The sequence below is a fragment of the Scyliorhinus canicula genome, chromosome 1 (assembly GCF_902713615.1).
Source record: "Scyliorhinus canicula chromosome 1, sScyCan1.1, whole genome shotgun sequence".
Classification (NCBI taxonomy): domain Eukaryota; kingdom Metazoa; phylum Chordata; class Chondrichthyes; order Carcharhiniformes; family Scyliorhinidae; genus Scyliorhinus; species Scyliorhinus canicula.
Window position 1 is genome coordinate 284,010,104 of NC_052146.1, and position 14,190 is coordinate 284,024,293.

Here is a 14,190-nt window from a genome sequence, read left to right on the forward strand (position 1 = left end):
TCGATAGAGTCAGAGTCATTTCTGGCAGGAGGGAGCCATTGGCCATTCTACTAAAACCTTGGGGCAGAATTCTCCCATTTTGAAACTTTGGGCGGGAGTCACTGGCCACTCACGCCCGGCAACCAAAATTGTCGCCCAAGGTCAATGGCCCTTTAAATGCTCCGCGTCCCGCCCGTGATGATTTTGTGGTGGATGGGGCGGCAGAATCTGGCCCCAAGTCCCAGGCGGAGGCAGGAACATGGAGTCTTTCCCACTGCAGCGACTGGAGGGAAAACATGCCACATCATCCAACCCCCATCACCAGTGCTTTACACTATATTCCCTGGCGGGGCAGACCTGGTTAGCGTGCTGTCTGCCATCGTGTCCTGGTGCCATGTTGAAAAGGCATCCAACATCACTGACCCACCATTGAAGAAAGAAGATGGGCCCCTTGGAAATGAAGATGGATCTCGGGGAACTCTCTGAGACCGGAATATTGACCACTTGAGAACAAAGATGAATCTACAAGAACATTGAGGCTGGAAGATGAATCCCTTCCAGGACACCAAATCTGGAAGGTCCACCTGCAGATGCTTCCCTGACCCACTGCTGCGATGTTCCAGGGTCCAGGATGGCCTCCATCCTGAAATCCAGAGGCAGCCCCAGGCATTGTTCAAATGAGTCCTGACGTCCGCATGCCACTTTGTTACAAACGTGCTTCGCACCATGTGTTTTGCCACTGGGATCGTGGAGAATCTGGCGTAGGAGGGGTCGGGGGATGCAAATGTGGTTCACACCAACCTCTGGCCAATTTTCCGACCTGCCATAGCAGACACTAGCCTAAGTTCCCACTGGAAATTCAAGCGGGCATGAAACAAATTTATGGACCTCCCATCATATTCTATCTCCCCCCCCCGCCCCACCCACCCGTCATCAAACATGCCGGCGGAAGCTTGGGAGAATTCCGTCATCTATCTTTCTTTCAATGTTACTCTCACGCTACAAATTATTCACTGACATTCGCTACTCATTCCAACATTATTTGAAATTAGGCACTTGCAGTTACTTGTTTGTGAATTCAAATTCAAGTTTTATTTATATTATTCAAAGGAGTAATTTATGCGCATCGCATTGTTCAAAAATTAAATATGCTCATCGCACAGCTCTGTGGCAATAGATTTCACTCTCAGGAATACTGCAATAATTCTTCTTATAAATAGTCTGGCTATTTTTGTTCAACTGGGATTTTAATGCAACAAAGAGAAATAACAGGGAGTCATTGTGGGTGAAGAATAAATAAATCATTGTGCCTGAAGACTCCCAACTGGCAGTAAGAGCACTCTGCTGCTGCATTACTGTCATGGGAGAGGGCTGAGAGCACTATCCTTGGAGAGCGTCTGCAAATAAGAGCTATTAAATGAACAAGTCAATGGGCGGTATTTAATGAGATAATGGGGGTCTCACCCACCAGCTGGAGAGCCAGCCAGTGTGCCACATTCCCTCCTTTAGGGAGGTTTTGCCACATTATGTACCACTCAGGCACTTACATGGATTGTAACGGGCCTTCCCGGGGATCAAGGACCCTGGGCCGTAGGTCTTGCCTACCAAGGGCTGTCGATCAATCAGAGGCCGGCAGCTCTATTGAACTGCAACACAATCAAGGAGGTGAGGGTTGCTGCCAGGACAACACAACACTCAGCCGAGGGCTACAGAGCGACCCAGGCCACAGGTGAATATTGATGGGAGACATGTCGTGGGGGAAGGGGTGGGAGGTTTTGGTGGTTGGGAGCGAGGATGAGGGAGGTGCGGGGTGGCTCTCAACTTCACTTCTCTTCCTGCCGATGGGACTGTGTGCCCTTGAGCAAGCGACCTTCCTCCCTCGGGTTCCTGAAAGTAACCAGCAAGGTTAGTTAAGGCACTTACGTGAGCATTAATTCCCACTTAAGAACCACAAATGGTGGCAGGGCGGGATGGCCATGCACTGGCCTTCCCACCACGGACTAAATTGGGGGGGGGGGGGGGGGAGACCCCCACTCTCCCTTCTGCCTGATTAAATTTCTCCGCACCACAGGGGAGGGCATTAAATTCCACCCAACAGGTCTCCTGTTTCATCTTTGACATTAACTTGCGAAATGAATTTTCCTGGACCCGAAACAAGCATAAATCCCAGCACTAAATCGAGGGCAGACACTTTAAATAATTCAGGAGCTGACCTGATGTTCTCACAGGGTGGAAAGCTCCCTGGCGGGGCTACGCATGGAGTGGGTGGCTTGTCAGAAGTTGGATTTTCACTACTCTGCTCTTTTGTGATTCTCAGAAACTACCGGTCCCAAATAATGTAAGAATAAACTTTCGAAGGTCTATAGGGTGCCAAAAATTGTCAGCTTGATGAAAATGTATTTCCTCCAAACTCCAGGGGAAAGGATGCCTGCTCCTACCCCTACCCCCACCGCCCAACAAGAAGTGAGAGATTAAATGAAATAACAAACTCACTTGAGGGTTTCAAGTGACATCTGCAAATTGTAATTTCGTTCCTGTTCCGGTAACTTGGAGAATTCCACCAGACATGGGTGCTGCCGCTTGTTGTCATCCCGGATCTGAAAAGGAAAAAGCCATGCCTGTTGAGAGAAACCCCGGCTTCTTTGTCGCGCGGTCGTAACACAATCAAAAGCCTAGCTCACCTATCTGAGGCAACACTCGTCTTTCTTGCCGCAGAAATAGCGTAAATGAACTGAGCTGAAACGCACTGGGGGATATTGGCTATTGTATTATTTCTTCAACGTTTACGTTCAACTTTAGTAAGAGCAACAATGAAAATCCTCACTTTTCTGCTCTATTCTAATATCTTAAATCAGGGGCAATATCTTTTGTTCAAAGGAACCCTCATAATCCCATCATCAACTCAAAACAAAGGTTGATAAAATTAAATCTTGATGTTTCCTCAAATGGTTTAATGATTTTGCATTGCGGAGCCCCAGGATATTGGGCATCTTGGCCTCAGAGTTTCTCGCCTGATAGTGTGTCAATTTCTTTGAATATTTATCTTCACCAGATATAAAAATATTGAAATGAGGGGGGGGGGGGGGGAAGAGAGTAGTTTGGCTGACAGTCGTGCATCATCCAATTGGGCAATGAGTCTTTTTGCTTTCCGATTGGTGTAGGAAGGCAATGGATCAGAAGGATCTATGTGTTGGTCAACTAATGGCTTGAGCGTGGGTTAGGTCATGTGATTAAACCTCCAGGATTACATTTAATCACATTCGGCAAACCCTAACCAGGTACCAAGAAGTCGAAACAAGTTATTAAACTAAAGAGAAAAAATTATTTTGTTCCCCCCAGAAATAAATTTCTTTATGTTTATTGTTTTTCCTGGTTCAGAGAACTCCTCCTGGATCACAACTGAACTCTAGCCCACTGACCGCCCGTTTGTGGCACAGATCCACCCCCCCCCCCCCCCCCCCCCCCCCCCCCCCAGCTCCCAAGAATTGCCTCCAAAGCACCAGCCCCGCCTCCCAGCCTCCCTGGTTTGATCTACTGGTCGACTCCATGTGGGAGCCAGTCATTTCGCCGCCCTTCACAATTGCAGCGGGCTGCCTCTTGGTGCTCTTAGTTCACCGGGGCCATTTTAAGAAGGCCGAAACTCACTGATGGTGTGAGTCTTCTAGGGCCAATTTTGTGTGGAGGGAGCCGCAATCAGCTAATTTGGGGTCTGCGTCAGGCAGAAACTGAATTTCCGGGTAACAAATTCATTGAGACTTCCAACAATTTTGGATGATGAGGCAGAGATGGCCAGCTCTAGGAAAGCACACTCACTGCATAGTGTAATGTTCACTATGTTACTTTATAAAGTTGTCATCCTTTTAATATAAAAGGTATATCTTACTCCATCCGTTTATGGTAAATGTCTTAATCTAGTCAAACCAGTTTTTATTTTGCCAAGCTAATGAGCAATAGAGAAAATGCTTCCTGGTCAGAGTTCAAAGCCTACCAACCAAATCAATATAAATTTATGGTACACTACCAACATACCGGCCCATAGGTCCAGCCAAGCTCAATCTTGTTCATCACCCAGAGCTCATGAATGTTTTCTGCTAGCTTTTCCCGCACTCGATCAAGGTGAGGTGGCAGCACAATCTGAAATAGGTTCAAGGGAGAAACTTTATTCTCCAAAGTAATCTTACAAAATATATTTTTCCCCTAAAAGTTCAATATACAGCAACACAACGTCCAGAACATCATGTCCATAAGCAGTGGAAGGGTCAGTGGAATGTGTGTGCAGATTTCTTCCTGTTGGTGAAATCTCACCCACCTGGATCTCACCGGGGTTCCTCCTCTTCTTTCTCCAAATAACATAGAGCAAGGGATTCAAATAAAAGCAATGATTATCTCACTTTATAGTGGAAAACATAAAATGGTTATACCCAAACACAAGACTGTCCCTTTCAATCACTCCACCTTCAGTTACCAGTAGGGCATTGGTGAGTATGACTTCCATTGAATTGGTGCTTCCATAATTACGCTTTGCAAAATACCGCAGTGGTTCACCATTGCCTTCAGCAGTATAGCTGACCAGGAAATTCTCACGCTCTTATCGCCTGCCCGGGTCGGAGAATCGCCGGGGGGCAGCGTGAATCCCACCCCCTCCAGCTGCCGAATTCTCTTGCACCGGAGACCGGATATTTGGCAGGGGCAGGAATCGCCACCCCCCCCCCCCCCCCCCCCCCCGGCGATTCTACAGCCCGCACGCAGTGGGCCAAACTCTCGCCCGTTCTATGCAGGTCCCGCCAGCGTAAATTAAAGTTGGTCCCTTACCGGCGGAACCTGGCGGCGCTGGCGGGCTCCGAGGTCCTCGGGGCGATCTGGCCCCGGGGGATGCCCCCATGGTGCCCACGATCGGGGCCCACTGATCCACGGGCGGGCCTGTGCCGTGGGGGCCCTCTATTCCTATGCGCCAGCTGTGTAAGCCTCCGCGATGGCCGGCGCGAAGGTGAACCACCCCTGCGCATGCGCGGGGATGACGTCAGCAGCCACTGACGCTCCCGCTCATGCACGGACCCGCGCCGGCTGGCGGAGTCTCTTCCACGCCGGCTGGCGGGGCGCAAACCACTCCGCCGCCAGCCTAGCCCCTGAAGGTGCGGAGGATTCCGCATTTTTGGGGCTGCCCAACGCCGGAGTGGTTCCCGCCACTCCGTCCCGCCGGGACCCCCCGCCCCGCCTGGTACGGGAGAATCCCGCCCCTGAAGTCTAGAACCGTAAGGGTCCGGGCACCTCAAAAACGCTCACTCAAGTGTGTTCACTGGCCAGCCATAAATAGTGACCCACTCTCCTGCGAAGTCGCCCCAGTGTGACGATTCCACAGTTTACCACCACCTGCAGGAGAGAGACACACAGGTCCAGGAGTAGGAGCCAAGACCACCGCATGTGGAGTAAATGAACCCGTACACCTGCAAACATGGCATTTGGTCAGGCAGAGGGCAGCTAATGACCACCAGTCAGGTCAACAAACCAGGAATACTGCTGACAAATCGGCAGTTAAAGGCAATGCTTTACATATAGATGAACCATCCCACCTGGTACTAATTTAGAATAAATTCTGTGAAAACAGGATTAAAAGTCACATTCATAAAGTACTTTGTACATAGTGCTTGGCATCTCTGAGTTGGCAGCAATTGATCAAAAAAATTATTCCATAGTGGAAGTGTAAAGCATTGCTTAAAACTCAGCATTTACCAATCAAATTGGAGTAAGCTGCTGGCAGTGACACAGAATCCTGGGTGTGAGACTGAGGGGCATATTTTCCCCTCGTCATTTATTCTGATACAGAAGTGAGAGGAATGAGGGGGGTGGATTTGCAATGTTAGGATCTTGCAAAATGGGCATTGCTGCATTCTTAAAGATGCTGATGGGCGATCGTTCCAGTTTGGAGTCATGACTCACGGTCGCCTGTGTGACGCTCAACATTCAAGAGAACAATGTTGCGATAAGGCAGCGAATTGATTCTGTCAGTCGCTCCTCGTTCTCGGACAACAAGCAGCATCCAAAGGATTATTATACCTCGAGGCCTTATAAGTCAAACATTTTCACCTCCCCCCCCCCCCGGTCAGAGAATCCCGGTAAGCGTGAATCTCGCCCCACGCCAACTGCCGAATTCTCCGGTGCCGGTTTTCAGGCGGGGGGGGGGGGGGGGGGGGGGGGGTGGATCATGCCGCGCCTGTTAGGGGCCGTAGACAGCAATTCTCTAGGCCCGATGTTTCCTGACCAGTCCCGCCGGCGTGAAATGGACATGGTCCATCATGGCGGGACCTGGCTAGTAGACCGCCCAGGTGAGTCCTCGGGGGGTTGCGGGTGGATCCGGCCCCGGGTGGGGGGCCTTGGCCTGGCCCGCGATCGGGGCCCACCGATTTGCGGACGGGCCTGTGCCGTTGGGGTACTCTTTCCTTCCGTGCCAGCCTCTGTGGGGCTCCGCCATGGCCGGCACGGAGAAGAACCCCCTGCGCATGGGCAGGAACACGCCGGCCGGTCTGCGCATGCGCGGACTCGCGCCAGCCCTTCGCCGCCGGTTGGCGCGGCGCCAGCCTAGCCCCCGGAAGTGCGGAGGATTCCGCACCTTCCGGTCGGCCTGACGCTGGAGTGATTCGTCCCATTCTTGGCGCCGGGCCATCCAGCCAGTTGCGGGAGAATCCAGCCCAGAATATCTATCTGCTTATTATCACATTGTTAACCAGATTCATAAAATGCTGCTGGAAAACAGATGTTAGCCTGTGATGCTGACAAATTCAAAGCAGAATAAATAATGGCACACACTGTGAGGCTCCCCTGAAATATACCAGCAGCCACTGCTGTGTTTGCTCCATATAGTACAGTAATAATAATAATCATCTTTACTAGTGTCACAAGTAAGCTTTCATTAACACTGCAATGAAGTTACTGTGAAAAGCCCCTAGTCACCACATTCTGGTGCCTGTTCACATTCACATTCACATTCAAGCAACGTGGTTAAGTTAAAAAAAAGTCATCAATGTGTCATACCCTGAACTGAAACGGCCCACCAGCAGCGAACACAAACAGAATGCAGTGCACACTGCTGCTTATTAGAAATAATGGCACATCCTGAGGTGTGCTGTAAGATAGCAACAGATCAGATTTGATGTGACACATTAATAAACTACAAGGGCTATGTGGTTGGTGTCAGGCCATCAGTGATTTACTGCCCTGACCTGAAAGACGCCACCTCATTGTCTTTCGAATCAAAATGCAGACTTCAGCACAAGATCATGTTAATACAGAGCACAGCGATATCGCATTATTATTCACATGGACAACCTCGCAGAGTTGTGTTTTTTGCGTCTGAATCATCTCATTTAATATGCTGCTTCTACACCTACTATGATGTTGTAACTGCGAGATGAAAAATATACAATTGTCCGGCAAAACAAGTGCCTTACCTGAATCGTGCCCACAGGCATTGGCGTAAAGGCTGCTTGCGTGAGTGAGATGTTGGGACCCAGGAGGTCCCTGACACCATTATGATCTTGTTTGTACTCGTTGGTGTGTTCCACTCTCATCTTCTCTTTAGGCAGTAAAGCTTCAAAACAAGGGGCATATCCTGGAGGAGGGAGGAACTTAAACTCCCCGTGGCGACCGCCAAGCAAAAAACGGACTCTAGGGAGACATAAACGCAGTTTGCTCAGAAGGAACAGCTGAACTAAAAACTAGAAAGCATAAAAATCATGAAGATGAGCAAAGTAACTAAACTCTCTCGTCCGACAGTTAAGTGGAGAACTGCTGACTCAGGAACCACCACACAGACATGGTAAATATCCATCTGTGCCATGAGGACTATTTCTGGAAACAACATTTGAGACCAAAACAGCTCGAGTGGCTTCCTGTGCTAGCACACATTGAACCTCCTGACAACGGCCCCACAATTCCTGGATGACTGCAGGTATCGCCAACCCCAACCTGGTAACTGACCCGAGTGGTGAGGTCCCAGGGTTTAACCTTCCACAGAAAGTGTGGACAGCCCTCAGCCACTTCAGGACGGACCAGGGGAAGCTGCGGCCCCTTACTTCACACATGCAGCATGTGTAACAACTCAGACTGCAACTCTGGCCACCCAAGACAGACCACTTTCCACAGGCTGAACTTCTGTCCTGAGAGATCCATTCCCGGTGGGATCACGACCGTATATTGGGCCAGCTGAAACCTTTGATTGGGTTGTTAAACTTGACATCTAACTATAAATGCTGCCCCAGGCATACAAATAAATCAAGTGGGGGGCTGCTTAAAAGGACATTGAGCCAGGGATTGGGCGAGAAGACTAGCAATAATTTTCTGACCCACAGACCCCTCAAATGAAGTTTCCCACTAAGAGTGCAAAATTGCTAAATTTTACTTTGGGTTCCTAAGCGGCATTAAATTGAATTACAATGAAAGTAGCTGTCATACTAAGTCAACCCGTTTTTCCATGTTTCTTAAGTGTCCACTAGCCATTCTCCCTTGTGTTAACAGTGTGGGGTGTGAGAACATTCACACCAGAGGTTATGTATTGAATATATTCACTTTACTGTTCCACCATACTAATCAGAAAGTCACATTATCAACTGCAGCAAATATGTGTGGAAACGTATTTAAAGGACTTCCGGTTGCGGCTATGGGGAGCTAAGCCGCACGTTCAGCAGCTCCCGCCAGGAACGGACTTTTGGGCTCTTTTTAGGGCCCCAAGCGGTACTTGATCGACGGTTCCCAATGTGGGAAGATGTCAGCAGCAGATCCCCAGTGTTCTATGGTCTGGACCAGGAGTGGGGCAAGCAAAATAGCGGTGGCAGCGCCTAGGAAAAAGCGGGGGAAGAAAAACAAGATGGCGGCCGGCGGAGGCCTCGAGGAATGGAGGCAGTGGGCGCAGGAGCAGCAGGAGACTCTCCAGCGCTGCTTTCGGGAGCTCAAAGTGGAGCTGCTAGAATCGTTGAAGGCTACTACTGACAAACTGCTGGAGACGCAGACAGCCTAGGGGGTGGCAATCCGGGAGCTCCGACAGCAAGCCTCCGAAAGAGAGGATGAGGCCTCGGCCCTTGCAGTAAAGGTGGAGATGCATGAGGCACTCCACAAAAAGTGGCAGGAGCGGTTAAAGGAGCTGGAGAACCGGTCGAGGCGGAAAAATCTGCGGATCCTGGACCTCACGGAGGGGCTGGAGGGGTCAGACCTGGGGTCCTATGTGGTCGTCTTGCTGAACTCGCTGATGGGAGCTGGGTCTTTCCAGGGGCCCCTGGAGCTGGAGGGGCCCCACAGAATACTGGCCAGGAGGCCCAAGTCGAATGAGCCGCCACGGGCGGTGTTGGTGCGGTTCCACCGGTTCGTTGACCGAGAGTGCATGCTTAGGTGGGCCAAGAAGGAGCAGAGCAGCAAGTGGGAGAACACGGTAGATCGGATCTACCAGGACTGGAGTGCGGAGGTGGCTAAGCGGAGGGCCGGGTACAACCGGACGAAGGCGGTGCTCCACAGAAAGAGTGAAGTTTGGCATGTTGCCGCCGGCGCGTTTGTGGGTCACCTACAAGGACCGTCACTTTTACTTTGAGTCCCCGGAGGAGGCATGGGCCTTTGTGCAGGCCGAGAAGTTGGACTCTAACTGAGGGTCGGGGCGGGGGTTTGTATCTAACTGTATTAATTTTTGGTGGGGGGGGGGGGGTTCTCTGAGTTTTATGCTGGTTGTGTGTTGTTTCTAGGGCGGGTGGGGCGCTGTCTTTTTGCGTGGGTTCGGTGGATGGGCTCGAGTTGGGGGATAGACTTGGAGTGTGGGGAGCTGGTGGTGGGGGCCGACAATGGGAGCGACCCTAGAGGAGTCGGAGTCGGGCAGGGCGAAATCGTGGGTTTTTCTTTTGTTTCCCGCACTGAGGGTTGATGGGGGCGGGGTCGGAGCTGAGAAGCGCAGGCTTTTTTCCCCGTGCGAGAGCGGGAGGGGGAAAAAGGAGGGTCTGCTGATGGGCATGGGGGAGGAGAAGTAGCCCCACGTTGGGAGGGGTCGGAGGTGCGGCGGGAGTTGCCGGGGTCAGCAGAAGTTAAGTGGCTCACGGGAGTGCTATGGAGGGAGTAACGCGGCTGGGAGGGGTCCTAGCCTTGGGGGGGGGGGGGGGGGGGGGGGGGTTGCTGCTGAAATGGCCAGGAAGGAGCTGGAGGATGCAGGGGGTGGGGGTTTGCCGCCATGGGGCACGGGCCGAGTCGGGGGCGCTGGCCTGAGGCGGGCAATGGGAAGGGTTATGGCTTGTCGGCAGGGGAGGGGGGCAGGGAGCCCCCTGATCCGGCTGATAACTTGGAATGTGAGGGGGCTGAATGGGCTGGTCAAACGGGCCCGGGTGTTTACGCACCTGAAGGGGCTGAAGGTATTGAAGGGGGTTATGGACCAGATGGGAGGGGTGGATCCTTGGAGGTTCGCGAGGCCGAGGGCCAGGGAGTATTTATTTTTCTCCCACGTGCATAAAGCCTATTCCCGGATCGATTTTTTTGTTCTGAGCAGGGGGCTGATTTCGAGGGTGGAGGATGCCGAATATTCGGCCATAGACATTTCGGATCATGCCCCGCACTGGGTGGACCTCGAGCTGGGGGAGGAGAGGGACCAGCGTCCGCTCTGGCGCTTGGAGGTGGGGCTGCTGCGGATGAGGAGGTGGGCGGGCGGGTTCGGGGATGTATCAAGAGGTACCTAGAGGCCAATGATAATGGGAAGGTCCGAGTGGGGATGGTTTGGGAGGCATTGAAGGCAGTGATTACAGGGGAGTTGATTTCCATCCGTGCCCATAGGGAGAGGGGAGAGCAAAGAGAGAGGGAGAGGTTGGTTGGGGAGATGGTGAGGGTGGACAGAAGATATACGGAGGCTCCGGAGGAGGGATTGCTGGGGGATCGGCATAATCTTCAGGCCAAGTTCGACTTACTGACCACCAGAAAGGCGGAAGCTCAGTGGAGGAAGGCACAGGGAGCGGTGTACGAATATGGGGAGAAGGCGAGTAGGATGCTGGCGCATCAGCTTCGTAAGCGGGACGCGGCCAGGGAGATTGGTGGAGTGAAGGATAGGGGAGGGAATGTGGTGCAGAGGGGTAGACGTTAATGGTGTCTTTAGGGACTTTTATGGGGAATTGTACCGGTCTGAACCCCCGGTGGAGGGTGGGGGAATGGGGCGCCTTTTGGACAGGCTGAGATTTCCGAAGGTGGAGGAGGGGCAGGTGGAGGGGCTGGGGGGCGCCGATTGAGCTGGAGGAGCTGGTCACTGGGATATGCAGCATGCAGTCGGGGAAGGCGCCGGGACCGGATGGGTTTCCGGTCGAATTTTATAAAATGTACGCAGACCTGTTGGGCCCCCTGTTGATTAGGACCTTTAACGAGGCAAGGGGGGCTTTGCCCCCGACTATGACTAGGGTGCTGATTTCCTTGATCCTTAAATGGGACAAGGACCCCCTGCAGTGTGGATCATATAGGCCAATCTCGTTGTTAAATGTGGATGCCAAGCTGTTGGCGAAGAGGACTGTGTGCCGGGAGTCATTCATGAGGACCAGACGGGGTTTGCGAAGGGAAGACAGCTGAACACCAACATACGTAGGCTTCTGAATGTTATAATGATGCCGGCGGTAGAAGGGGAGGCGGAGATAGTGATGGCATCAGACGCGGAGAAGGCCTTTGATAGGGTTGAGTGGGGGTACTTGTGGGAAGTGCTGGAAAGGTTTGGGTTCGGGGAGGGGTTTGTCAGTTGTATGAGGCTGTTATATGAGGCCCCGATGGCGATGTTAGCCACGAATAGGAAGAGATCGGAGTACTTTTGGTTGCACTGAGGGACGAGACGGGGTGTCCCCTGTCCCCCTTGCTCTTTGCGTTGGCAATTGAGCCCCTGGCCATGAGGGAATCGGGGAATTGGAGGGGTCTGGTGTGGGGTGGGGAGGAACACCGAGTGTCATTATATGCAGATTGCTTGTTGTATGTGGCGGACCCAGTGGGGGGAATGCCGGAGGTGATGAAGATTCTCAGGGAATTTGGGGGCTTTTCAGGGTACAAGCTCAACCTGGGTAAGAGAGAGTTGTTCGTCGTGCACCCGGGGGATCAGGAGGGGGTGATTGGTAGGCTCCCACTGAAAAGGGCAGGGAGGAGCTTTAGGTACCTGGGGGTCCAGATGGCTAGGAGCTGGTGGCGCTGCACAAACTTAACCTCACAAGGCTGGTGGAGCAAATGGAGGAGGAGTTTAAAAGATGGGACATGCTGCCGCTGTCGCTGGCGGGCAGGGTGCAGTCAGTCAAGATGACGGTGCTCCCGAGGTTTTTGTTCCTGTTCCAGTGCCTTCCCATCCTTATCCCGAAGGCCTTTTTTAGGAGGGTCAATAGGAGTATTACGGGGTTTGTGTGGGCGCGCGGGACTCCGAGGGTGAGAAGGGTTTTTCTGGAACAGGGCAGGGATAGGGGGGGCTGGCGCTGTCAACCTCTGTGGGTACTATTAGGCTGCCAACGCAGCGATGGTGCGTAAGTGGGTAATGGAAGGGGAGGGGGCAGCATGGAAGAGGATGGAGATGGCATCCTGTCTGGACACGAGCCTGGAGGCACTGGTAACGGCGCCGTTGCCGCTCCCTCCAACGAGGTATACCACGAGCCCGGTGGTGGCGGCTACCCTCAAAATTTGGGGGCAATGGAGACGGCATAGGGGGGAGGTGGGGTCTCGATGGAGTCCCCGATACGGGGGAACCACCGGTTTGTTCCAGGGAGCATTGATGGCGGGTTTCTTAGCTGGCACAGGGTAGGTATTAGGAGGTTGAGGGACCTGTTTGTGGATGGGAGGTTTGGTGAGTTAGAGGGGAAGTTCGGGCTCCCCCCAGGGAACATGTTTAGGTACATGCAGGTTAGGGCGTTTGCCAGGCGGCAAGTGGAGGGGTTCCCTCTGTTGCCCCCATGTGGGGTACGGAACAGGGTGCTCTCGGGGGTGTGGGTTGGAGGAGGGAGGATTTTGGACGTGTACCACGTAATGCAGGAGGTAGATGAGGCCTCGGTGGAGTAGCTGAAGGGTAAATGGGAAGAGGAGCTGGGTGAGGAGATTGAGGAGGGGACGTGGGCGGATGCCCTGGAGAGAGTGAATTCCTCCTCTTCTTGTGCGAGGCTTAGCCTCATACAGTTCAAGGTGCTACATAGGGCTCATATGACTAGGACGAGGATGAGCAGGTTCTTCGGGGGCAAAGACAGGTGTGCTAGGAGATCGGGGAGCCCAGCGAACCATGCCCATATGTTCTGGGCATGTCCAGCGCTGGGGGTATTCTGGAAGGGGGTAGCGAACACGGTGTCGAGGGTGGTAGGATCCAGGGTTGAGCCAGGCTGGGGACACGCGATATTTGGGGTAGCAGTGGAGCCGGGAGTGCAGGAGGTGAAAGAGGCCGGTGTTCTGGCCTTTGCGTCCCTAGTAGCCCGGCGGAGGATTTTGCTTCAGTGGAAGGATGCGAGGCCCCCAAGCGTGGAAGCCTGGGTCAATGATATGGCGGGGTTCATCAAATTGGAGAGGGTGCAATTCGCCCTGAGGGGATCAGTACAAGGGTTTTTTAGGCGGTGGCAGCCTTTCGTGGACTTCCTGGCAGAACGGTAGGAAAATAGGCTGGCAGCAGCAGCAACCCGGGGGGGGGGGTTCTTTTTTCGTTGTTAATACTGTTTTCTTGTTGATATTTTCTGTTGTTGATATTTTGTGAAAATCTCAATAAAAATTATTTTAAAAAAAGGAAATGTATTTAAAATATTGTACGTTACAATTTCAAACACTTACTTTGGAAATAAAGCTGGCAGTAACGTCACAAAGCAGCTTCAACTGGGTTTCTGGTGCTCTGTAACTGAATTCATTTTTTTCAAACTAAAGTTCGTCAAATTCTAAAAATTGTCACTTCTGGGGAAACCATCAGCCCGATTCTCCGTCAGTGGGATTCTCCGGTCCATCGGCAGCACACCCATGCCCGCGGGTTTCCTGACGGTGTGGGGTGGTCACAATTTGAAACTCCATTGGCCGGTTGCGGGAACGGGGAAGCCGGCAGGGGAGGGGGGGGGGGGGGGGGGTCGGCCGGAAAACACGGCTGGCGGACCAGAGAATACCGCCCCATACCTTTCATTTTTGTGCATTTATCAGGCCAAAAATCTGTTCAGGTCCGCTTTTGGAAGTGGGGTTCTGAGCTTCGCAATCTTCCCCCAAACAGTTCCCGTTGAGGTGGAAGCA

At 52.5% G+C, this 14,190-nt stretch overlaps 1 protein-coding gene across 4 annotated transcripts in view; it reads right to left on the minus strand.

Moving 5' to 3' along the window:
- Positions 1 to 14,190, minus strand: part of ryr2a (ryanodine receptor 2a (cardiac)) — a 936,900-nt gene that overhangs the window by 443,658 nt on the left and 479,052 nt on the right. For 3 of the 4 annotated variants that reach the window (XM_038814319.1, XM_038814304.1, XM_038814294.1), the window contains 3 exons: positions 7,425 to 7,641; positions 4,009 to 4,113; positions 2,473 to 2,576 (listed from right to left, as the gene is read on the minus strand). In XM_038814319.1, the coding sequence (XP_038670247.1) occupies positions 2,473 to 2,576; positions 4,009 to 4,113; positions 7,425 to 7,641 (426 nt within the window). Of the gene's footprint in view, positions 1 to 2,472; positions 2,577 to 4,008; positions 4,114 to 7,424; positions 7,642 to 13,749; positions 13,944 to 14,190 lie in introns of those variants that run through there. The other variant, XM_038814310.1, reaches the window with a different exon arrangement.